Genomic DNA, 26242 nt, shown 5'->3' on the forward strand with positions numbered 1-26242 from the left:
CCAGGCAACCATTCATCTGCTTCTTTGTCTTCTATGTGTTTGTTTGTATTTCCTCAAATTTTACATAAACGGAAGCGTATGGTATCCATTCCATTCATCCACCTTCTTTCACTCGGCCTGGTTATGTTGAAGTTCGACCATGCTGTTGAAGTATCAATACTTCATTCTTTTTGTTGCTGATACTTCATCATACACCCGTCTCTCCGTGTCCCTATCCCTTCATCTACTGATGGACGTTTTGTTTGTTTTCCCTTTTTGACTATGACAAATAAAGCTTCTCCAAACATTCGTGTCCACGTGAACAAGGGCTTTCAGCTCTAGCAACGAGTAGAATGGATCAAACGGGAGGCATATGTTGAGCTTATTAAGAACCTGCCAAAGTTTTCTCCAAAGTAGTTTGCATTTTACATCCCCACCAGCTGGACTGGAATACCAGCCGCCCCACAGCCCACCCTAAGCTTGGCAGGGCCAGTCTTTCTTTTTAAGTGTTCTGATAGGTGCCTCATGGACGCTCATGGTGGCCTTGCTTCACATTTTCCTAATGACTAATGATGTTGAGCAATTTTATTTCTTTTTATTTTTTTTTCAGGTTTTATTTTTTATTTTATTTTATTTTTACAAATAGTTTATTGTCAAGTTGGTTTCCATAGAACACCCAGTGCTCATCCCCACACGTGCCCTCCTCCATGCCCATCTCCCCCCCTCCCTCCTACACCCATGAGTCCTCAGTTTGTTCTCAGCATTCAAGAGTCTCTCATGGTTTGCCTCCCTCCCTCTCCCCCACCATTTCCCCCTTCTTCTTCCCCATGGTCCTCCGTTAAGTTCCTCCCAACCCTCCTATATGTGCAAACATACGATATTTGTCCTTCTCTGCCTGACTTATTTCGCTCAGCATAACACCCTCAAGGTCCATCCATGTTGCTACACAGGGCCAGATTTCATTGTTTCTCATTGCCATGCAGTATTCCATCGTATAGATAAACCACATCTTGATCCATTCGTCCGTTGATGGACACTTAGGCTCTTTCCACGTTTTGGCTATTGTTGAGAGTGCTGCTATGAACATTGGGGTCCATGTGCCCCTGTGCATCAGCACCCCTGTATCCCTTGGGTAAATTCCTAGCAGTGCTATTGCTGGGTCATAGGGGAGTTCTGATGTTGACCAATTTTAAATGCGCTTCTAGGCCTTCTGTAGATCTTCTTGGGAGAAATGTCTATTCAAATACTTTGCCCATTGTTTTCAGTGGATAAGTCATTTTATTGGTTTTTAAAATTTTTTTAATGTTTTATTTATTTCTGAGAGAGACAGTGTGAGCAGGGGAGGGTCAGAGAGAGAAGGAGATACAGAATCTGAAGCCGGCTCCAGGCTCTGAGCCGGCAGTCAGCACAGAGCCCGACGCGGGGCTTGAACACACGAACGGTGAGATCATGACCTGAGCTGAAGTCGGACGCTTAACCGACGGAGCCACCCAGGTGCCCTTAGTCATTTTATTGTTGAATTGTAGGAGTTCTTTATATATGGTAGATACTAAACTCTTATGACATATATGATTTATACACTTTTTTCTTCCATTTTATGGATTCCTTTCACTTACTGCCTTAAAAAAAATCAGGCTGTTTGTTTTCTTCCGATTGAGTTTGGAGAACTCTTATATATTCTGAATACAAGTCCTTTCTGAGATGTGTGATTGGCGAATGTTTTTCCCCAGTCCACGTCTTGTCTTTTCCATTCTCTTAACACTGACTTTCAAAGAACAGAAGTTCTGAATTTTGATAAAGCCGAATTTATCAATATTTTCTTTAGGGCTTGGTTTTTTGGTGTTATTTCATAGACATCCTTGCTTAACCCAAGGTCACATCAGATGTTCTCCTACATTTTCTTCAAGAAGTTTTATAATTTTAGGCTTAACATTTACATTTAGGATCCGTCTTGAGTTAATCCTTGCGCGTGCATGCATGTTGGATGGTGGTTCAATTCTTTGCATACGGCCATCCATCCACCCCTGCGCCATTTGCTGAAGACTCTCCTTTCCATACTGAGTTTGTACCTTGGTTGTAAACCGGTTGAGCACGCATGTGTAAGCCCATTTCTGGACTCTCTTTGTTCCATTCATCTGTCTGTCCTAATTCTGATTCCACACTGTCTTGATCGTAAGTCACTTTATAATGAGTCCTGAAATCAGTTAACATAACACTCTTTTTTTAGGGAGCGCCTTGCAGGATTCTTATACTTTGAACACTCCCCTTTAAAGGGAACTGCCTCACTTCCTCCAGGTTCCCCTTCTACTTCTATGACTTTGGATAGGCCATGACTCCTACAGGCCTCAGTGTCTTCATCCCTGAAAACAAGAATCTGTGCTGCTTTCTAGGGGTGCTGGGAACGCTCCGTATGAGGATGTTTGCAGTGCCTGGATCAGAGTGAGCCTGTGATAACTGGTCTCCAGGTGAGTGTGGAGGTTCACCTGGGGGCCAGGATGGGGCTCCTCATTTTGGTATCCTTGTCCTTGGCAGGGCCCGGAGTGTCAGCCTCCCCCGGGTCACCAGGCAGCTAATGGGGCAGGCATAGCGCAGCCAGCGAAGGCTTCTTGCACCTCGGATGGCTGTGGGCAGCAACCGGGAGACAAGCCCACCAAGGAGGTGGACACCCCACATGTCGGGCCACAGGGGGCTCTACCAGAGCCTGGCCCGTGGGGACATGAGGACAGTTCTCAGGGGCCAGTGCCCCCAATGCCCACAGCAGCTCTGGAGGAGAAGACGGCCAACTCCTTCCCACCATCCACGCCGGCACCCGACCCACCCAAAGGAAGGTAAGTGGTCCTGTGATGCCAGCCCCCGGCCACTCCCTGACCCAACAACGTCACGCTTCTGCTAAGTTACAGGCAAGGTGAATTCTAGTCCTGACTGCACCTGACCTGATGTAGGACCTCAAGCAAGTCATGCCTCCAGGGCCTCAGTTTCCCCATCTGGATGATAGCTCTAACACCAGAATTCTTTGCTCCGCAAACCTGTACTTCAAGGGCCTTGTCCTCACATGGGGATGTGAGGGAAATGAGGGGCTCCTCTGAGATTAGAAGGCCCGAGGGATGCAGGGATCAGGCTGGGCCATGGACCTGAGTGTCCTGGGGGCCGAGGGAAGGTCAGCACAAAGGATGAGTCATGAGCTGAGCCCCTCTGCCACCCCAGGGTCTCTCCCTTGTTTAGGGTCGAGGGTGCGGAGACCCAGCCAGCACCAGGGCCTGTTCCTCCACCAGTAAGTAGAGCCAGCGTGGGGGATGGGGAGGGCACAGGTGGGCAGAAGAGGAAGGAGGGACCGCGATAATATCTGGAGTCCAACTGGGGAAGGTGTAAGTGTGAGTGTGTGCGTGGATGTGCACGCATGTGTGTGTGTTTGCACGTGTGCATGTGTGTACATGTATGTGCATCTTGGGTGGGGCGGGGGGGCGGTGTTCATAGGATGCCCTTGTACTCTGGAGCTTGGGAAGAGGAGCAGAGCCCTGGGCTGGTAGCTGGAGGGCTTTGTCAGGGGGAGAGTTTTTTTTTTAGAAGGAAGATAATGTTGCATGTTTATGCTGACGGACAAAGTAGAGCTGATGCTTTAGGGACAGGGTGTGTGGCAAGAGCTGCATCTCATTTGGGAGAAAGGGCCAGGCAGACGTAGGCACAGCTTGGCCCGGTGGCTGGAGGTGGGCTGGGGACGGCCCATCTTTGTACTGGAGAGACACGTGCAGGCGGTGGCTGGACTGGCCGCAGGAATGAGTGGGCACTTCTTAGGCGCCCAGCACGCGTCGTCGCTGGGCAGTGATGGATAAAAGACGCAGGCGAGGTCCTGCTGCCCTGGAGAAGCAGTGGCAGGAGAAGCTCTGTGGGACAGTCTGGCTGGCTGGAGGCCTCCCGGACCCCCTCCCGTGTCCCGTCCCCAGGAGGCGAGGGACCCTGCAGAGAGGAGGGACCTGGGCCCTGTGCAGAAGCAGCCTCAGGAGCCCACGGTGGCCGCAGGGGCCCAGAACCTCGGGAACCTCCGACGAGGCTTCATGAAGTGCCTGCTGGAGGTGGAGGAGGAGGAGGCCACGCATCGGAGGGCGGCGGCCAAGGCCCGGGCCCTGCCAAACCGGAAGTCCCCCAGGACCCTGACCCCCGTGCCCACCTCAGTCCCAGGCCTGCTTCTGACCCTGCCTCAGACCCCGGCGTCGGCCCCCGCGGCGATGGCCCCACCCTGGGCCCGGTCGCCGGCCCCCGGGGGAGGCCCCACCCCCGGGGGAGCCCCGGTCCCGGCGCCTGTGGCTGCCCTGCCGGCCCCCACGCTGGACGCGGGCTGGAGAAGGGCAGAACTCCTGCACCTGAGCGGAGAGAGGAGCCTGAGCAGCACCAAGGCACGGTAGGAGCCACCCCAAGGTCACAGCCCGTGTCCCCGTGTCCCCGGCCCCTCTCTTGCAGACGCCTGTCCCTGTCACTGCACCTGTTCCTCCTGCCCGTGTGTCCTCGCTCCTTTTCTCCGCACTTCCGGCCCCCTCCCTCCTCCCACATCTAGGTCTTTTTTCCCCATTTCTTTTTTTTTTTTTAATGTTTTATTTGTTTCTGAGAGACAGAGACAGCGTGAGCAGGGGAGGGTCAGAGGGAGAGGGAGTCACAGAATCTGAAGCAGGCTCCGGGCTCTGAGCTGTAAGCACGCCTGACGCGGGGCTCGAACCCACGAACCGAGAGATCATGACCTGAGCCGAAGTCGGACGCTTAACCGACTGAGCCACCCAGGCGCCCCCTTTTTTCCCCATTTCTGACAGCTTTTCTCTTTCTAATCCTCCCACGGTGGGTCCCTTCCCCCATGTCCCCTCACCCCTGCGGCCTCCTCACCTGGTCACTCTGAGACTCTCCTGACTTCGCCACGCCTCCCCGCGGTGTGCTTCCCGTGGCCTCCCCTGCCCCGCCTTCCTGCTTCTGGGGGTGGCCCCGGGCAAGGGGGTGCGGCTGGACGTGAGGCCGAGCCCGTCCGTCCTCTGCAGGCAGGAGCTGGAGGAACGCGGCCTCCTCAAGCTGTATCAGAACTGGGAGGAGAGGTCCGAGGAGCACCTCACCCTGAAGCAGGAGGAAGGTGAGGGCAGGCCTGCCCCGGAAGCTCCCCCCTCGGCCCCCTGGCCGTGGGCCCCGCGGGGACGGCTAGGGGGGCAGTGCGGGGGGGCAGCTGGCCGGGGCAGTCCGAGCTCCCGCTGGGCCTCCCCCTCGGGGTCCTCTTCCGGCTTCAGAGCCACGCCTCTGAGCACGTGCAGCAAGTCCTGCAAAGCTGTTTAGGTTTTCGAGGCATTTCGGCCTCCCCCGCCCCCCAGCCCCCCCAGCCGCAGCCCACTCTGCTGTCCTCTGGAGGCAGCCTGGGTGGGGGCGGGGCTCCAGGCCCCCCATCTGCCCTGGACCCTCCCTCACCATTTAACAAGACTGCTTGCCCTGGACAAGTCCCATTTCTCACCACATCCCACCCCTTCCAAAAAAAATGTTAAGGTTCTGAGCCCCGACCCCGGGGAAGGCACTGTGCCCTTTGTCTCCATCGTTCTTGGGGCCGGGCCTCGAGACCCCACTTGCCTGCAAGGGGGAGGGGCGAGTGCTGCCTCCATGTGCTGCGCAGGCTGCCTGCAGCCCTGCCACACCACCGGCCCCCGCCCCAGCCCCAGGAGAGCGCATGTCTGTCCACCCTCCACGCTTCACTCCTCCCCCGTCTGTGACCCTCTCCGTCAGCCGCCGTGGCCCCTTCTAGCTTCCCTGAGTGTGCTCTCTGGGCCCCCATGACCCCTTCCTGGGGTCTGTTCTGGGTGCCAGACTTCAGAGTCTATTATGTGCCAGGCACTGAGTTACACAACCGCTCTCAGAAGAGGCACTGCTCTGTCGAAGCTCAGAGAAGTACAGCGACTTGCCCATGGCAATTATATAATCTGCTGGGGCTATAGTGGCACAAACTGTGTGGCTGAGCATTTAGTTGCTCACAGTTCTCAAGGTTAGAAGTCCAAGATCAAGGTGTTGGCAGATCTGGTTTCCTCTGAGGCCTCTGTCCTTGGTTTGCAGCGGCCGCCTTCTCCTTGCGTCCTCACTCGGTCTTCCCTCTGTGCACACGCATCCCCGGTGTCTCTTGTGTGTCCACATTTCCTTTCCTTGTAAGGACACTGGTCAGATTGGATCAGGACCCATGCTACTGTCACATTTTAACTTAACCACCTCCAGAGGCACCTGAGTGGCTCAGTCGGTTAGGCGTCCGACTTTGGCTCAGGTCATGATCTCACATTTCATGGGTCTGAGCCCCATGTTGAGCTCTGTGCTAACAGCACAGAGCCTGGAGCCTGCTTTAGATCTTGGGTCTCCCTGGTTTTCTGCCCCTCCCCCTCCTGTATTCTGTCTGTCTGTCTCTCAAAAATAAACATTAAAGTAAAAACATTTTTTAAAAATTTTAATGTTTATTTATTTTTGAGAGAGAGAGAGAGAGAGAGACAGCGTGAGCAGGGGAGGGACAGAGAGAGAGGGAGACACAGAATCCGAAGCAGGCTCCAGGCTCTGAGCTGTCAGCACAGAGCCCGACGCGGGGCTCGAACCCAAGAGCAGTGAGATCATGACCCGAGCCGAAGCCAGAAGCTCAACCGACTCAGCCACCCAGGGGCCCCCCAAAAATATATTTTTTAAATTTAATTTAACCACCTCTTTATTTTTTTTTTAAATTTTTTTAATGTTTTATTTATTTCTAGGAGAGAGAGAGAGAGACAGTGCGAGCAGGGGAGGGTCAGAGAGAGAGGGAGTCACAGACTTTGAAACAGGCTCCAGGCTCTGAGCCGGCAGTCAGCACAGAGCCCGACGCGGGGCTCGAACCCACGAACCGCGAGATCATGACCTAAGCGAAAGTCGGACGCTTAACCGACTAAGCCACCCAGGCGCCCCTTTAACCACCTCTTTAAAGGCCCTGTCTGTAATACAGTCACATGCTAAGCTAGTGGGGACTGAGGCAGCCACAGAAGGATTTCGGTGGGATGCAGTTTAGCCCCTAACGGCAGCTCGGCTTATTAACTAGCAGAGCCACTATGTTGATTCCACCTGCACTTTGCTGCGGGCTGAGAAGCCAGGCACCCTCACGTTATGACCAGGCCACGGCTTTGGGATCACTTGGCACTGTCTGGAATTTTCTCAGTAACCTTCCAGCCCTCTGCTCTGGTCCACACAACTATCCTAGAAGCCACGCCCATGCAGATAATTGACCACAGAGCACCAAAGTCAGAGTCAGAAAGACCTGCCAGTCACCTACTCTCTAAGCCTCAGTTTCCCTATCGTTACAAAAGGAACATGCGTTCCACTCTTAGGAGGCTGTCGTAAGAATTGAATCCGAGAACATGGCTCTGTGCCTAGAGCAGAGCCTGGCACATAGCAGGGGTGCTCTCAACGGTGGGTGCCCTCCTGGGACAAAATGAAGATCGCTATGGAGCCTCGCATTTGGCGCCCCAGCTGAAACCTTGGGCTGACCTTGTAATTGAGAGTAGAGAGGTTAGTGGGCCTGCGCCTTCCACTGTTGCTCTTTTGGTGACCTTTGTCCCCACCCAGCTGCAGTGTTAAAGGATGCGGGGCAGGAGGGTGGTTGGAAGAGGTGGGATGAATGGTGGGAAAAAGGAATGTCGCCTCCTCACGTGCATCCGCTGCCCGCCACAGCCTTCCGCAGCTACTTTGAGATCTTCAATGGCCACGGCGAGGTGGACGCCCAGAGCCTGGAGAACATTCTGCTGCTCGTGGGTATCTCCCTGACACCGGCTCAGGTAGACGACGCCCTGACGAGTGCTGACATCGATGGTGAGTGGGGGCAGGCGTCACTCTCAGTCCCAGGCAGGGCCAGCCATGTGGGACCTTCAGTCACACAGGGCTCCATGCTTAAAGGGCCCTGCACGCGGTCTAACACTCTGCGGTGGCAGTCTGGAAATTTTTCGTTAAGTTTTGAGTGAGGGGCCCCATCCTGCACTTTCATTTTGCACCGGGGCCCACAAATGATGTAGCTGGTCCTGGCCCCCAAAGTTAATGCTCTTTTGAGCACCTACTCCGTGCCAGATTCTGGGGACCCAGAGATGACCATGACCTACCTTCTGACCCCAGGACGTGGGTGATTTCTGAGATTCCTCCCTTTTAAGCCCTCGTGTGTGCTTCATAGGACATTCTTCTGTGACTCGGTCGCTCATTTGACCAGCTGTGTGACCTTGGACAGGTCACTGAAGTTCACCAAGCCTGTTTCTGTAAAATGGGGCTGATAGTATCCGTCTCACCAGGCCACTCAAAAGCAAATGAGATAATCCAGGCAAAGCATTGAGCACAGTGTCTGGTGCCCAGAACGTGCCCAGGAGACATTAGCTGCTAGTATTACTCATCTGCCAAATGTTTATTAAATGCTCACTGTGTGTCCATTCCTGTGCTGGACACTGAGAATAAAGAGGTGTGTAAGACGCATGAGACCTGCCCTTGAGGTGCTCACCTAGACAGGGACACAGACCTAGGAGTCATCAAAGGCAGCAGCACTTATGGTGGCTTGGAGGAAGGGATCAGGAAGGAAGGCTTCCTGGAAGAGGTGATGCCTGAGCCAGATTGTGAAAGATTAGATGGGGATTAGGTGGGGAGAAAAGGAAGAAGGGCATTCCTGGTGGTAGAAATAACCTAGACAAAGGGGGTGAGGGGGATCTCACGCGGTTTGATTGGCTAGATGCACGACATGGGGAGCAGTGAAGCTGTGGGGTCCTGGGGTCCTGGCCCCTCTACCTGGCCTACTAGGCTTCCCCCATCACCGCACAAGGGCGAATCCACACACACAAGCCAGGAATTGACCCTGGCTCGGCCCCTATGTGATTCTCTGGCAAGTGCTTTCTATCCTCTGGGCCTCAGGCTTTATCTGTGACGTGGGGATAAGAGTATTAAGCACCTCCAGAGGGTGGTTTTCAGGATTCATGATTCACCATTCATTCATTTATCTAGTGGTTCAGAGAACATCTGCTAAGACCTACCTGTCTTTTTTCAAGTTTTGTTTATTTAAGTAGTCTCTACACCCAACATGGAGCTTGAACTCACAACCTTGGGACTGAGTCGCTCATTCCTCCAACTGAGCCAGCCAGGTGTCCCCGAGACCTGCCTGTCTTAAGCCCTGAGGATACAGTGCAGAACAAAACAGACCCAGTCCCTGCCTTCTAGTCCCTCCATTACCTTCCAGATTTTACAAGTATGCGGTTGAAGTACAGGGGTTTTATGACAGTGGTTAATGGGGCAGCTGACTTGGTCAGACCTGACTTCCCCAGGGAAGGCGCAGTCAGGCAGAAGCACACGTAGGATGTTTACTAAGTGAAAGAGTTGGAGCGGGGTAGAGAGGATTCAGGAAGAGGAAGCAGCACGTGCAAAGGCCCAGAGCGGGGAACGTGGCCCCCCCGTGGAAGAACAGGCTGGTGCTGGAGGCGCTTGGCACCAGGTGAGGCTGGAGACAGGGAAGAGGCAGGTCCTGCAGGGCCTTGAAGGCCAAGGTAGGAATCTTGTGGGTACATAGTTGTCATGCGGTGACCCACCCAGGCTGCTGCCTCTAGGTCGCAAGTTCTAGGAGCTCCCAACCCAGGAGGTTTTAACTTTCGCCTTCTACTTTCCACTCTGCACCACAGATACATGCATTGAACATATGGTATATATATGTTCAAATGTGTCGTCTGTGTGTTTTATCATCAAACCCACGGAGTCAATGCTAATGACCCTGCCTGGGCTGCAATGCGGGGACCTGCTCTGGAAGCCCCTGCCCACTGTTTTACCTCTGGCTCCACAGGAGATGGTCGTGTGGGCTTCAAGGACTTCTTGGCTGTGATGACAGACACCAAGCGCTTCTTCTCCTCTATGGGTGAGCAGGGATAAGCCCAGAGCAGTGAGAGCTTCGGGGAGGGGGGCCTGGGTGGCTGGTGGAGGGTGAGCATCCAAAACTACCAGACGGTGATGGCGCACATGATCCCATGTCCCCAGAACAGAACGCCCTGACGAACACAGCTCCCCAAAACCCCCACACTCTGCTCTTTGAGATCCTGTCCCTGCTGGTGGAGATGCTGGCCTTACCCGAGGCAGCCTTAGAGGAGATCACCAAGTGAGTGGGGCTGGCGGTGGGGCGCTGGAGGGCTGCAGACACAGAGATGGCACCTAGTATTTTGGCTGCTGATAGTTAGGATTCTTAGTTGCAAGTGAAAGACACCCAAATAAAACTGGCTTAAGCAAAAGGGGACTATATCAGTTCACCTAACGGATCGTGTCTCAGGAATGGCTGGATCTAGGAGACCGGATGATACCATTGAGGCTTTATCCCTCCTATGCATCCCTGTACGGTGGCTCCAAGTTCAGCGAGGTTCTTCTCACAGTAGGAAGGACGGCAACTAGCAGCCCCATACTCACACTTTCCTGGCTTAAGAACCTCAGCAGCAAGAGGAATTCTTCCTTGCTGTATCAGTGCAGCAGTCCCAGAAAAGGAATGTGATGGAGGCTGCCTGGGGCCAGAGAGCAGTAGAGATGGAAGCCTCCGCATGTTTCCAGACTGGGCTGGCGGGTGGGTAGTGGCTCATCTAAGGAAGGTACATACAATACGTAAGGAACATCAACACTCAAGGGCCAACAGCAAAGCACGGTGACAGAATGCCCCAGAAGTGTCTCTGTGTATCTCACAGAGCTTGTCCCTGTCACTGAGACCAGGGCTTGCCCACATGGGGCCACAGGAGAGTGGGTGACGGCAGGCCGTTCCTGCTTAGCAACCCCAACGACAGAAGGTCTTTATCCCCCGGCATCCGTAAATCCTCTGCTGTGTATATATAACTCTGAAGAGCATAAATGTGTAATTTTAAAAGCAACAGAACAAATTCCCACGTGTCCATCTCCCCAGTTTAAAAATAGATCATATCCAATAACCGCAAAGCCCTGTGGGCTCTGCCCTAATCACAAAGCACTGTCTCCCCAAACAAGAACTCATCGTTATTCCCTTGCTTTCTATTCTTACATTTTCACTGCTTGCGTTTTTCCTTTGTTTATTGAAATTTTCAAGTATACAGCCATTTGAGAGAACGTCACCGGGAACGTTTAATATACGGATGGACATACGTGGAGATTTCACCATTGCCAATCTGCCACGCTTATTTTATCTTTTGTCTACTCAGCCCTCTAGGCATCAATCCATACTGGTGTTTTATTCATTTCAAAATAAATTAGGGTCATTTCCCTCTCAATGCTTCAGCAACATATCAATAACTAAAGATCGATATAGAACTTTACCATCACCCTAGAAAGTGCCCTCATGATCCTTCCCAGTCGGGCTCTGAACCCAGCCCTGCTCGGGCAATCACTCTCCCGGCTTGTTTTCCATCACAGATTGGTTTTGCCTGTAGGCAGCTTCACGTCAATGGAAACGTACAGTGCGCAGTCTTAGGGTCGGCGTCTTGAACTCAGCACAATGTTTTTGCGATTCGTCCATGTCGCTGTGAGTGTCAGTGTTCACCCTTTTTTATTGCTGACTATGTTCCACTCATGAGTCTACCACAGTTGGTTCATCCATTCTTTTACAGATTTTTAATTTAATTTAATTTTATTTTATTTTATTTTATTATTTTATTTTATTTTATCTTATTTTATTTATCAATTTATTTTTAAATGTTTATTTTTGAGAGAGAAAGAGAGAGAGAGAGTGGGAGAGAGAGACAGAGCGTAAGCAGGGGAGGGGCAGAGAGAGACAGAGACACAGAATCCAAAGTAGGCTCCAGGCTGTCAGCACAGAGCGTGACATGGGGCATAAGCTCATGAGCTGTGATATCAGGATGCTTAACTGACTGAGCCACCCAGGAGCCCCCTTTTTAAAATACTTTTTTATGTTTTTATTTATTTTTGAGAGAGAGAGACACACACACACACACAGCACAAGCAGGGGAGGGACAGAGAGAGAGGGAAACACAGAATCCGAAGCAGGCTCCAGGCTGTCAGCACAGAGTCTGACGTGGAGCTCGAAACTGCAAACCACAAGATCCATGACCTGAGCCAAAGTCGGACGCTTAACCGACTGAGCCACCCAGGCGCCCCATACAGATGGATTTCTGAGCTGCTTCCAGAGTGGGGTTATAATGAACAAAGCTGTCAGTACCATTTTTGTACAAGTCTTTTTGTGGACACATATTTTTGTTTCTCTTGGGTGAGTCTGCAGAAGGGAATTGCAAGTGGGTGTACTTTGCTTCTGGGAAATCACCACACCCTTTTCCAAGTGGCTGTTACCAACTTATGACCCCACCAACAATATGAGGTTTCCAGTTGCTCCACACCTTGGATAAATTTGGTAGTTGGTCTTTCTTCTGGTAGGTATGTAGTGGCGCTTTCTGATCTTACTCACATTTGTTTGTGGTCCTGAATCCTTTATTGTTTAGCTTTTCATATTTTTGAACTTTATATGAGGAGACTTATTGTAGTAAGTCATCGTTACTTGTTTCTTCTTCTCAACGTTATCTCCTTGTGATACATCCATGTCCTTGTGTATTGATCGTTCATCATTTTCTTTTAATATTTATTCCTGTTTGAGAGAGAGAGCTTGAGCGGGAGAGGGGTAAGGAGAGAGGGAGACAGAGGATCTGAAGCAGGCTTTATGCTGACAGCAGCCAGCCCAGTGCAGGGCTTGAACTCTGGAACCATGAGATCATGACCTGAGCTAAAGTCAGATGCTCAACTGACTGAGCCACCCAGGCTCTCTGATCATTTATTATTTTCACTGCTACATATTCTTATGTAAGACTATATCACAATATACGTATTCGTTCTGCTGATTGGCATTAGGACTAGGTTCAGTTTCCAGCTCTGGTAGAAACAGTGCGAATATTCTTTTGTGTATCTCCTGGGACACGTGGGCAAGAGTTTTTCCAGAGCACTGGTTTCCAAACTTTTCAGTCAACACCCCTTTACACTCTTAAAAATGATTGAAGACACCAAGGAACCCCTCTGTCGATATTTTCTATATTTGAACTTAAAACTGAGAAAACACTTTTAAGTACTTATTAACTTATTTAACAATACTACCCCCATTACATGTTAAAATAAAAAAAACAGTTTAGGGGCATCTGGCTGCTCAGTCGATAGGGCATTTGACTCTTTTTCTCAGGGTTGTGAGTTCAACCCCCATGTTTGGTGTGGAACTTACTTAAAATTTAAAAAAAATTAATGAAAACTAGATTTTCCACCAAAAAAAAAGTTAATGGGAAGAATGGCATTGTTATACAGTATTGCATATCTCTTCAGAGTCTGGCATAAAAGAAGACAGCTGGGTTCTCCTGTCTGCTCTTCATTCAATATATTGTAATCTATTGCTTTTTAAAAATGTATATTTATTTATTTATTTATTTAATATTTTATTTCTGAGAGAGAGAGAGAGAGAGAGAGAGACAACATGAGTAGGGGAGGGACAGAGAGAGAGGGAGACACAGAATCTAAAGCAGGCTCCAGGCTCTGAGCTGTCAGCACAGAGCCCAACGTGGGGCTCAAACCCACGAACCGTGAGATCATGACCTGAGCTGAAGTCGGACGCTTAACTGACTGAGCCACCCAGGCGCCCCAAAAATGTATATTTATTTTTAAGAAAGAGAGAGCGAGCAGGGGAGGACCAAGAATCCAAAGTGGGCCCAATGCACGGCTCGAACTTATGAACATCAGATCATGACCTGAGCCAGAGTCTGATGCTTAATCTACTGAACCACCCAGGTGCCCCTGCAATGTTGCTTTGGTTGAACTATAACGAAGAACTCTGGCCTACACAGATGTGTAACTATAAGAGGGAGTATTTTAATAGCCTTTTCATTTAATGTCCACATATCCTGTGGATTTTTTTTGATACGACACCAGACTTGACAAGCAGTAGGGTCTTATGTGATTGTGATGTGGAATCTGAAACCTTACCAAGGAATTTTTTGTACTATTTTATTTTATATTATTTAAGTTTATTTATTTAAGCAATCTTTACATGCAATGTGGGGCTCGAACTCATGATCCTGAGATCAAGAGCCACTCACTCTACCAACTGAGCCAGCCAGGCGCTGCTGTACTCTTTTAAATAAAAGAGTGTATTGTTCCCTCTTACCGTCTGAATGGTTCTTCTCCTATGAATGTTTCCCTAACATGCACTGGTCATTTGGAAAATAGTATGTATCTTCCAAATGTTGATAATATATTACAATCAGTACATATATGACATACACGAATTAATATCACCACTAACACAGAGGAGTCTTTAAGTATTAGAAGTATTGTGTGTGGCTATAGTTCATTCATTTTCACTGCTATAAATAAACTATTTTGTGTAAGAACATGCATGTGCCCATATTAATGGATTTAGGTTTCCCCAAATTCTAACTTTTTCTCTTTTTTTAAGTTTTTTATTTCTGAGAGAGAGAGAGAGAGAGAGAGAGAGACAGTGTGAGAAGGGGAGGGTCAGAGAGAGAGGGAGACACAGAATCCAAAATAGGCTCCAGGCTCTGAGCTGGCAGTCAGCACAGAGCCCGACGCGGGGCTCGAACCCACGAACCGCGAGATCATGACCTGAGCTGAAGTCGGCCACCTAACCGACTGAGCCACCCAGGCACCCCAACTTTTTCTTGAAAGAAAAGGTTTCTTGAAAGAAAGTTTCAGGCCGACTCCACATCAACAGTGTGGAGCCTGATGCAGGGCTGATCCCACAAACTGAACCGTGAGATCGTGACCTGAGCTGACGATGGACACTCAACCGACTAAGCTGCCCAGGCGCTCCTTCTATTACTGTCTTAAGAGTTTCCAACTAGGACTGACATAAGATAGATGAACAGGAGGGGAGTCTAGCTGGCTCAGTCGGAAAAGCATGTGACTCTTGATCTTGGGATCAGGAGTTTGAGCCCCATGTTGGGTGTAGAAATTACTTAAATAAATAAAACTTAAAAAAAAGATAAACAAGAGAAAAGCGTACGAATCTTATTTACATGTGCATGGGCGCCTCATGGGAAAAATGAAGGCCAAAGAAAAGAAATGACTCAGCCTGAGTATTTATATACCAGGTTGAACAGAGACTAGTGACTGTGGGAAAGTAACAAAATTATATGGACAGACCAAAGGAAGAGTTCTTTTAACAAGCTCTGTTACGGAATTCTCTTCGTCAAGGCTCCCCTCTCTTGTGATAAGAATGTTTCTTCCTCCTGGTACAAGGAAAGCTCCTTTCACGTGGGAATTTTATCACCTGCTTTTAGAAAGAGAAGAAAAGGGGGCACCTGGGTGGCTCAGTCGGTTGAGCATCCAACTTCAGCTCAGGTCATGTCAGGGTTCGGGAGTTCGAGCCCCACGTCGGGCTCTGTGCTGACAGCTCACAACCTGGTGCCTGCTTCAGATTCTGGGTCTTCCACTCTTCCTGCCCGTCCCCAGCTTGTGTTGTCTGTCTATCTGTCTCTCTCTCTCAAAAATAAACATTAAAATTAAAAAAGAAAAGAGAAAAAAAAAAAGAAAAGAGAAAAAAGATCTGAATGTGCTTATTGCATCTGCTGTTTCTCAAGTGCTTTTAACTAAAATAACCATGTGCCAAACTGGCCTGTTTTGCAGTGGCTCGCCCTGAACTCCCCACCCTGAGACTTTCTTTTAAATTTACTCCTCCCCTCCCCCCCNNNNCCTCCCCTCCCCCTCCCCCTAAATCTCATATATTAAAAAGCTTCGTTAGTGGCTATGAGGAGAAATTCGAATTAGAAGTTGTAAAGTAAGATATCTGTAAAAGGGGGAGAAAACCTGATTATAACAAGGACAAATGTAAGAGCACTGTCGCATATTTCACTGGCTCATTCTCTCCGTCCTGAGACTACATCAGTTCAGTTTGTGTTCATCCCACACGGGGCTTGTTGAGCTTCCTGGATTTATAGTTTATAGTATTTACCAAAAATTTTTTGGTATAGATATTTTTAAATGTTATTTTTATATGCCTTCTCCTCCTCTCCTTCTGGGACCCAATTCCATAGCACTTCTTGGGGCACCTGGGTGGCTCAGTCAGTTGAGTGTCCAACTCTTGATTTCAGCGCAGGTCATGATCTCAGGGTCATAGGATTGAGCCCCACGTTGGGCTTTGTGCAGACAGTGCGGAGCCTGCTTAGGATTTTCTCTCTCTCTCTCAAATTAAGTAAATAAAAAAACATTAAGAGAAATAGTTTCCTAGGTTACTCTAAGACTCTAGTCATTTCACTGAGAATTTTCTCTGTGTGCTTCGCTTCGCATACTTTCTATTGCTAAGCGTTCAAGCCGATAGTTTCTTTTGCTGTGTCTAATCTGCTCTTAAGCTCATCCAATGAATTTTTCATTTCAGCTCTTGCATTTTTCACGTTTCGATATTTCGTTTAGTTCTATTCCATGGTTTTATTTCTCTCATGTTCATATTTCCTTAAAATCCTTGATCATGTTTATGATAGTTCATTTAAGGTCCTCTTCAGCAAATCCATCATCTTTGTTTTTTCTGGGTCTGCTTATATAAACTGCTTTTTCTTTTTTTATTGGTCATTTTCCTACTTCTTCTCATGTCTGCTCATTTTAGTTGGATGCTGCCGGATACTGTGGCACTTCCTTTATTGAATGTCTGGATTTTAATCTTTTTTATTTATTTATTTATTTCGAGAAAGAGAGGGGGAGAGAGAGAGAGAGAGAGAGAGAGTGCACAGGGGATGGGCAGAAAGAGAATGAGAATGAGAGGGAGGATCCCAAGCGGGCTCCGCACAGTCAGCGCAGAGCCCAATGCAGGACTCAAACTCACAAACCATAAAATCATGACTTGAGCCAAAAGCAAGAGTCGGGCACTTAACCAATTGAGCCATCCAGGCACCCCTGGATTTTGTTCTTTAAAGTGTTGAACTGGGGGGTAGGGCAGATTGTTGAGTTACTGAGGATAATCTTCATTTCAAGGTTTTATTTTATTTTATTTTTTAATGTTTTATTTATTTCTGAGAGAGAGAGAGAGAGAGAGAGACAGTGTGAGCAGAGGAGGGTCAGAGAGAGAGGGAGACACAGAATCTGAAACAGGCTCCAGGCTCTGAGCTGGCTGTCAGCACAGAGCCCAACGCGGGGCTCGAACTCATGAATCGTGAGATCATGACCTGTGCTGAAGTCAGACGCTTAACCGACTGAGCCACCCAGGCGCCCCTATTTTATGTTTTATTTAATTTATTTTATTTTTTATTTTATTCTATTCTAATTTTTATTTTATTTTATTTTACTTTATTTTATAACTCTACCCCCAATATGGGCTCAAACCCACAACACTGAGATCAAGAGTCACATGCTATGCTGACTGAGCCAGCCAGGCGCCCTCTCTTTCAAGGTTTTAAAGCTTTGTAATGGAAGATGGAGAATAGTCTCTGCTCTGGGGCTGATTTAGTCCCAACTACTGAAAAACGACCCATCTAAGATGGGTCCCTACTAATCCCACTGGTGTTCAACAAAGTCTTTCTGCTCTGGCTGTTTGAAACTCACGTGTCTTTTGGTCCTACATAACCTCTCACTCCTGTTTTTTCTTCTTTGTCTGGGTTCATAAAATTTCACACTATGTGTGTGCTGTTCAGTATGCAACCAAAGACTTGAGTGTCCCACGTGTGTTTCTGCAAGTCTCTCTTTGCGTGGCTCTGCTCTCTGATATTCTGATGCACTGGGGCGCCTGGGGGGCTCAGTCAGTTAAGTGTGCAACTTCGGCTCAGGTCATGATCTCACAGTTAGTGAGTTCGAGCCCCGTGTTGGGCTCTGTGCTGACAGCTTGGAGCCTGGAGCCTGTTTCAGATTCTGTGTCTCCCCCTCTCTCTGCCCCTCCCCTGCTCATGCTCTGTCTCTCTCTCTGTCCCCTCAGAAATAAAATAAACATTAAAAATTAAAAACAAAAGATATTCTGATACACTAATCCCAGTGGTGTCCATCGTCCCTAACTACAATGTCTGTCCGCTTACTTCGTGAATCTACTGTTCTACTTGGGATACCACTTCCTGCACCGCAGTCCAGAAAGTACCTCCAGGCAAAGTTCTATAGAGATCGCCTCATTGGTTTCTCTTCTCTCAGGGATTATAGTCTTGTGCTGCCTCTTGTTTAATATCTGACAAGTTTCATACTTCGTTCATGTATCTAGTTATTTATGGCAGGAGGACAAGTTCAGTGCCAGCTGTTTTGTTATGGCCAGAAACATAATTCTGTTCATTTCTCTTCATTTTTTCCCCCTCTTCTTCAGATTGGATGATTCCTATTGATCTGTCTCCAAGTTTACTAATTCTGTTTTCTGCTATCTCCAATCTCCTAGGAAGCCCCATTCGGTGACTTTTTCACTTCAGTTATTGTACCTTTCGGTTCTAGAATTTCCATTTGCTTCAGGTCTGTAGTTTCTGTTTCTCTAGTCATTAAGATCACATTTTTCCTTCAATTATTTCAACATATTTTTATTTTTATTTATTTAAAAAATTTTTTAATGTTTTATTTATTTCTGAGAGAGGGAGAGAGACAGCGTGAGCAGGGGAGGGTCAGAGAGAGAGGGAGTCACAGAATCTGCAACAGGCTCCAGGCTCTGAGCTGGCTGTCAGAACAGAGCCCAACACGGGGCTCGAACCCACAATCTGTGAGATCATGACCTGAGCCGAAGTTGGATGCTTAACTGACTGAGCCACCCAGGCGCCCCTATTTCAATGTATTTTTAATGGCTCCTTTAAAGCCACTGCCTACTAAATCCAACATCTGGGCTACCTCAAGGTTGCCTTCCACGAGTTTATTTTTATGGGCCGTGCTATGGACCACATTTTCCTGTTTCTTTGCATGTCTGATAACTTTGTCTTGTGTCCTGGACATTTCAGATGACATGGTTTAGAGCCTGGATTCTGTTTTATTTAGAGACCAGACTCTTCCCTTGATGAGCGTTCATTTTTTTGTTCTTGCAGGAAATTCAATTACTGGCTGATCACTGATTTTATGTTGCCTTTGCTTTTTACTTTGTTACTGCATATTTTTTTTTCAATGTTTTATTTATTTCTGAGTGAGAGAGAGAGAGAGAGAGAGAGACAGGGTGAACAGGGGAGGGTCAGAGAGAGAGGGAGACACAGAATCCGAAGCAGGCTCTAGGCTCTGAGCTGTCAACACAGAGCCCGATGCGGGGCTCGAACCCACGAACTGTGAGATCATGACCTGAGCCGAAGTCGAGCGCTTAACCGACTGAGCCACCCAGGCGCCCCTGTTACCGCATATTTCTGAAAAGCCTAGGTGTTACCTGAACCTTCTAATGTGGAAGACTCAACTTCCAAACGCTTCCTCCTGTGGATTTTAGTTTTAGGGAAGATCTATAGTTGACAGAGGTCGGCAAATTAGGGACTGCAGGCCACATACAGCTCACTCTGATTTTATAGTTAAACTTTTATCCGAGCACAGCCACACCCATTCATCGACATATAGTCTATGGATTCCTTGGTGCTACACTGGCAGAGCTGAGCATCTATTATCCACTTCGGTGATAATGACATTGTCTACTTCTTGTAGTTCTATCAGGTTTTACTTTATATTTCATGTTTAGATTTTTGTATTTCCTGATGAACCGAACATTTTACCATTCTACGGTTATCATTTGTGTCCCTAGTGATGTTTTCTTTTATCTTAAGGCCTAGTTTTTAAAATATTAATATGGCTAAAGCAACTTCCTTTGGTTAGTATTCAACTGACAGAACTTTATCCTTTAATTCTTAAAAACTTAATGTGTACATTGTTTAAAAAGCCAAATATTCCAAAAAGCTTAATAAACATTTGCAGCACCCCACACCTCTCCTCACCATGCTTCCCACCCGCTGAAATCTCCCTTATCAAGGCAAATACTTTTTGACTCTCCTTACTTCTAAATAATATGCAAGTACTACAATATTTTGATTAGTGAATTTTAGACTTAGATCTATTGACTTCCTATTAATGTATGGATTTGGCACTCTGATACAACTATCTCCTCAGCTCTCCTCTACCCATTCTAATACATTTTTGACTAAATAATTGGGGGGGGGATATTATTATGGTTACACAATTTTTCATAGCTGAGTATTTTATTATACTATGATTTCATTTCCTTGTCTTTTTAGTTCCTGAAGTTGACAGTTGCCTTGATTTTTTGTTTGTTTTCGGTACTCATTAATAATTCCTGTGCCTTCTTAGAGTTTCTTTTTCTTGAAGGTATGTTCTAAATAACGCCATTCTTCTTATTTTTGGATTCTTTTTAGGCCTCTGGCAGGGCCATCATCTTGGGAGTCTGAGGTCATCCTAGGTATTCTTCCTTTCCTCTGATCAGGATTCTGTTTGATTACTGTCTTACTTTTTCTTGGTTTGCTTCATCTTTCTTGGTTTGATTAAAAAATAATGGGAGGGGCATCTGGGTGGCTCAGTGGGTTAAGCATCTGACTTTGGCTCAGATCATCTCAGTTTGTGGGTTTGAGCACTGCGCCGGGCTCTGCACTGACAGCACAGAGCCTGCTTGGGATTCTCTCTCTGTCTCTGTCTCTGTCTCTGTCTCTCTCTCTCTCCCCCTGTCCCACTCATGCTCTCTTGCACTCTCTGCATCTCTCAAAACAAATAAACAACAACAACAAAAATAATGGGAGATGTTTCTCTAGTAGCTTTTTTGCAGTTAGAAAGGTGGTGATTCAACAACTGGTGCAGTAATGCCGGCCTTTGAAGGGGTCCTATTCTTTCAAGCTATCGTGATCTAGCCTAAACTTGTCCTTTATGGCAGTTGCACTACGAATGTGCGGTCTCCCTTCACCATCTTCCTTTACCTTTGCTTCTCTTCTGCATTGGATTGCCTATTTTCTGTATGTATATATTCCTTTTCTTTTGGTTTATGCCCTTATTTTGGAAGAGTATGTGCTCCAGTAGCTTCTTGAAAAAGAATGCATGGGATGGGAATTTTTGAGATTTTATGTGTCTGCAAAAGTATTTATAGTCACATGTACTGAACAGTTTAGCTGGGTATAGAATTGCAGACTGGCATATTAGTTCAGGAATAGACCCCAATGCACCATAGTTCAAACAAGATAGTTTATTTCTCTCTTATATTGACAGTCCAGGAGAAGCAGGCAGGAAGACAAGGCTGCCCAGCACCCAACGTATAGCTTCTTTCTAACTTACTGTTCCACCATTCCCTAGGTCAGTCCTAAACCAATTTACCAGCAACACATCTTCATTCAAGTCCTTGGAAAAGGGAAAGAAGTGGAGAGCAAGCAATTTCCTCTAAAATTGTGACTAGGAAAGTTGCACACACTTTGCTCAGATCCTTTAGGCCCCTGTGGGGTTTAGTGATTTTCTAGTTCATCTTTTTACTCAACACGTTGCCTTTTCAGATCCTGGTTTTACACAGGGGTCCAGATCCAACTTTCACGTGAGGGCTCTGGTATTCATGTTCTGTTCTGTGTGTGAAGCTCCTTCAAACCCCAAATTCCAGGCTCCAGAGATCAGCAGAGGCCCTAGCGGAACCAGCAGCTTAAGCCTTAGCATATCCCAACACCGGGTAGCATGCCCACCCCTCACCACTGCCTCAAAGTCCTGGGTGGTCTGGCCGTGCCATCTTACTGCCCACGTCTCCCCCTCTTTCCCACAGAGCAGGCTCTAGCCCCTCTCACCTCCCCCCCCCACCATTCCCAGAGCTCACTGAGCTACTTCTCACCTCATGACCTTCCCACATGCCATTCTCTCTGCTTGAAAGACTGTTTCTCCAGAGATATCCATCTGACTCGCTCCCTCCCCTCATTCTGCTCAAACATCACCACCTCTAAGGCTTGTACTGAGCACTGCGAGCAAAAACAGCCCCTCATCACTACTGACATGGTGCTGTATTTACTTGTTCACGGTCTGACTCTCCCACTAGCTGTGTGCCTAGGTGGCCGATTTTAGAAAGTGAATCCGGGGAGGAGGGACAGAAGAAATGTGAACAAAGGAGCCAGTGCAAGTATGTGTCACTGAGTCAACCACCAGCCAGGAGCTTCTGAGGAGACTGAACGGTGGCTCAGCCTTCTGTCAGGAGAACAAAAAGAAACCCATGTCCCTCAGCTGCTAGCTCCTTTGGTCAAGAGTAGAGCCCACAGTGATTTAATTCCCCTGGACTTCCGGGACGCTTCTGTGTCAGAGAAGCTCAAGGGGCTTCTGGGGTGAGGCCATGTCAGACTGCCCCTGCGCCAAGCTGCTCAAAGTCCGTGTGGAAGTGGCCCCTGCGGCAGTGGCTGGAGCGAGAGAGGGGCTGAGAGACTAGGAGGCAGGGACCTACATGGAGGCCTCCTGCACTGCTTTCCCCAAGCACTTAGATGGGCAGCTGGCACGCAGTAAGCACCCACCGAATATTTCCTGAATGAATGAACGGCGCTGCAGTCTAGGGGGCGGGCAAGTAGCAATGAGTCAAGAAAACAAAACTCAAACTTGATGAGCACAGCTGCCTCCCAGAGCACTCGTACAGCTAAGCAAAAATATCCGCAAGAGAAATCATAGTCACGTTTACCAAAGCTCCTTCTGTGGCCTGATTCACTTGAGTACCTGATGGGCCTTGTTATTTAATCCTAGAACGTGAAAACGGATCCGTTTTACCCAGGGGACACCTGAAGCCCAGAGAAGTCAAGTGACTTGCAGTGACAGGGTAGAGATAACCATTTCCCTTTAGGGGTGACTGGAGCCCAAAGCAAGGCAGGGACTTCCCCACAGTCACGGGAAGTGAATGGCAGAGCAGGGGACTAAAACCCAGGTCTCCCAAATCCTGGGCTTGTGTCCCTGCTCCAGAGCTGGCCACACAGGACAGGGGCTCAGAAGGAGCGAGTGGGGAGGAGGGCGAACGAAATGCCACCAGGCTGAGCTGGGTGGATGCGGCCTCCCCAGCTATTACCAGAAGAAGCTGAAGGAAGGCACCTGTAAGGCCCGGGAGATGGAGTCGGCCATAGGCCAGCTGCGGGCCCGGAAGAAGCTTCCCTACACCCCCCAGCAGCCAGACAGCTTGGAAGTCCCGGAACGAAGGGTCCTCAGGATCCTGAGCCGGCTGAAACAGCAGAACTACGGTGAGGGCCCCGGGCCTGGTGAGTTCTCGGCCCCTCGCCCTGGGCTCCCGACACGGTTTTCCACACTGGCCCGAACTGTGAGCTGTAGTCATGGGGCTGCAAATCAGTCCTCTACCCCCAGCTCTGACAGGGACCCTCTGCGCTCGTCCCCTGGGCCTTAACCCTGAGCACACGTTGGTCCCAAGAGCTGCGGCCGAGAACGGAGGGTGATTAGCGATCTCAGGTCACCATTTAATGAACACCCACTGGGGTCACTCTCCAGGCTGAGGGCTTTGTACATGTGCTAGAATTTAACCCACGCCATCACGCGTTTACCCCACTTTAAGGAAGAGAATAGTGACACTCAACTTGCCCAAGGCCCCACAACTAGCACGTGTCAGAAAGGGCAGTTTTTATCCAGGTCTGTTTCCAAAACCTGTGCTCTTTCCACTGGGCAAGGCTGCCGCCCTGTGACAGCAGGCACCACTGATTAGATTCTTACTGTGTGCCAAGCGACGGGCCAGGAGCTTTCCAGAGTCTGTCTGGTGTACCGGCCAGACCGCCAGGACCCATCGCAAAAGACACGTCCTCCTGTGCAAGCTGTCATTAGCCAGCCCTCACACTGTGCTCAGAACTTAGCAGGGCTCCGCATGGGTCATCCCTTTAATCAGCTCAGGGAGGTGGCTGCCGCTACCACCTCCAGCTTACACAGAGGCTCAGAGAGGTTAAGCCATTTTCCCAAACCCACCCAGCTCGTTATGTGGCAAAGCTGGCATTTCGGCTGGGCGTGCTCTGAAGCACTCCCCCCTCCTCCTCCCTTGGCAGCTGCCAATCTGCAGAGCCCCTATGGCCAGGCGCCCTGTGTCCCGCTCTATCCACGGCTGGACAAGAAGATGGTCCGACGGAAGCAGGGCAGCCACTACCTGCCAGACCAGGGTACCCCCACCAGCCTGGGCCCCGACACCCGTGGCCTTTTCTTGCAGTCAGGATTTCAAGGAAGCAGGTGGGTGTCCGGAAGGCAGGTTTCCAGCCCAGGCCCATCCACCTCCTCCTTTATGAGTCCCTGGCCAAACCCAAGGGGGACCCAGCCTTCCAAGAGATGGTACCTGGGATACTGCTGCTCCAGGGAGGCAGAGGGGGAAAGGATGGAAGCAGTAAGCAAGTGACCTTCGTTGAGGGGCTGTGAGCCACATCGATTGTGCCCAAGTCACAGCACCTGGGCCTTCCTGTGCCTAGACTCAGTGGCACAAACCGTCTTTCTCTTAGGCTGGCACCGCCTGCCTTTCCCATACAGGGACGGGGTTTAGGCTCTCAAGTCCTTTGCCCGAGGCTGACTCCTGTGCTCGGTGCTGTAGCAGCAGCACTTCTGTGCTGTGTGGGGGAAGCTTCCCCTGCCAGTGCCCTTCCAGGCACTCCGGGGGTAAATGAAGTCTGGACTTGCAATGAGGCCCCGGAGCCTGACTGCTTGGCTCCAGCGGTTCCCAGGGAAGGCTCGTCTCCCCTGGGACACGTGGGGATGGCTCAGTTCCTCCTGCCCTTCTCACCTCTCTCCTTAGGGAACACAGCTCTGAGAGCCGAAAGTGGCTCAGCTCTGTGCCAGCTCGAACCCACTGACTTCTGGAGTCCTGACTCTGGCGGCTGCCGTTCAAGGCCTGCAGATGGACAGGTCATCAGGCAGGTACCGCTGCCGGATCTCGCTTTTGTGGCCTGGTAAGCCAATAAACACCGAAAACCTCAGCTTCTGTGTCTGGTGCCTACGAAGACCCCCAGGCTTTCAACCTTCCACGCGGCTCTTGGCGTGCAGGGCCCTGGCCTCCCGCAGGCTTGGGAAACCCTGACCTGAGACACATGTCAGAACCCTGCCCGGGGTTAGGGCTCCTGCTGAAGGAACCCAGGGGGCAAAGTCTTTGACCTCCTACGTACTCTCGAAGCACGGAGCTGGGACTCTCCGCAGAGGAGTCTCTCCCCCTTGGACTAGGATCCCCACAAGGACAGGAAGCATCTCTCCCCACTTGCTCGAGAGGAGTGGTGAATCTAAGGGAAGGACCTGGGGAAGATTCTGGACCCTGCAAGGGGCAGCCGGACCCTGAAGAAGAGCAGGAGGGGGTCTCAGCCTTGCTCTCACCAACAGAGCCCCAGGACCCGTGGGGGCCCTTCTCTTGGAACCTCAGGGTGTGTGGGCCTTTGCCCCCCAACCCACATACCACTCCGGGCCTATTTCTCCAAAAAGAGCGAGCACCTCCCTGGGACTGGGCAGGGGTGGCTCCCCCAGCGGTGTAACAGGCAGGCACAGCAAGAGGTTAGGAGGCCAGGGACTGAAATGAGGACAAGGCTCTGACAAGTTTAAAACATGTATTTAAAATACAATTTATAAAATGCTTAATCTGCCGACTCAGGAGCCCGCGGTGCGGGGTGGGGTGGGGTAGGCAGCTGCCCGCTGGACCAGCAGAGCAGGACTGCAGGGGCGCGGCCCTCCCTCCCATGCCCTTCTGTTCAGACACCCAAGGGGCCCGTGTGCACCCCTGGGATCGCACGGCCAGAAAACAGGACCCCAGAGGTTTCCAGAGTCGCTGCTTGCCAGGGAGGCTGGGGCAGCCCTGCCGGCCCATCCCTGAGCAGAGCACCCCCACATGGGGCAGAGCAGGGTACGGCTGGGCTGGACAGGGCAGGGCGGGGCAGCGGGCTCTGGAAGGGGCTGATGGTAGCAGATAGGGTGTTGCCTCCTGCCTGCAGGTTGGGAGCACCCTGATTGAGTGGGCTGAGAAGGGTTGGTCACCTGGCCCGGACCCCCCAGCTCCTTTGGTTATAGGCTGACATCAGAATAGTGGCTCATGGGAAGCGGTTAGCTAGAAGGTCTGAGGCCTGGCTCCTGGGGTCAGGGAGGAACTGGGGGGAAGGGGACAGTACCATGAAGGCAGATAAAGGGGCAGCAGCCTCAGGTTTCTGCTCCCCACCCCCCTGGGGTTTTCCAAGCCAAAGCCTGCAGCTTACTTTAAAAAAAAAAAAAAAAAAATTAAAAAAAAAAAAGAAANAAAAAAACCCCCACACACAAAATCCAAACCATTTTCCCATCTCCCCTCCCGCCTCCCCCCAACACAATACAGTTCCTTGTTTTCACTTCTTTCTTTTTAAAATGCTGCCTGCCACCTCTCCGTCTGGGAAGCCAAGGGAATGACTGCTCGTGGCTGGTGGCAGGCACACAGCGGGCAGAG

At 49.6% G+C, this 26242-nt stretch overlaps 1 protein-coding gene across 2 annotated transcripts in view; it reads left to right on the top strand.

Moving 5' to 3' along the window:
- SPATA21 (spermatogenesis associated 21) overlaps positions 1–24767 on the top strand; it is a 32874-nt gene extending 8107 nt beyond the window's left edge. Inside the window, exons 5-14 of one of the 2 annotated variants that reach the window (XM_077775910.1) lie at positions 2512–2807; positions 3184–3250; positions 3921–4375; positions 4998–5086; positions 7666–7803; positions 9794–9865; positions 9985–10102; positions 22876–23051; positions 23856–24033; positions 24587–24767. In XM_077775910.1, the coding sequence (XP_077632036.1) occupies positions 2512–2807; positions 3184–3250; positions 3921–4375; positions 4998–5086; positions 7666–7803; positions 9794–9865; positions 9985–10102; positions 22876–23051; positions 23856–24033; positions 24587–24644 (1647 nt within the window). In that variant the 3' untranslated portion in view covers positions 24645–24767. The remainder of the gene's footprint in view (positions 1–2511; positions 2808–3183; positions 3251–3920; positions 4376–4997; positions 5087–7665; positions 7804–9793; positions 9866–9984; positions 10103–22875; positions 23052–23855; positions 24034–24586) is intronic. The other variant, XM_077775911.1, reaches the window with a different exon arrangement.
- The last annotated feature ends 1475 nt before the right edge of the window (positions 24768–26242 follow it).

This window comes from Crocuta crocuta, unplaced genomic scaffold (genome assembly GCF_008692635.1).
Source record: "Crocuta crocuta isolate KB4526 unplaced genomic scaffold, BGI_CrCroc_1.0 scaffold127, whole genome shotgun sequence".
NCBI classification, from domain to species: domain Eukaryota; kingdom Metazoa; phylum Chordata; class Mammalia; order Carnivora; family Hyaenidae; genus Crocuta; species Crocuta crocuta.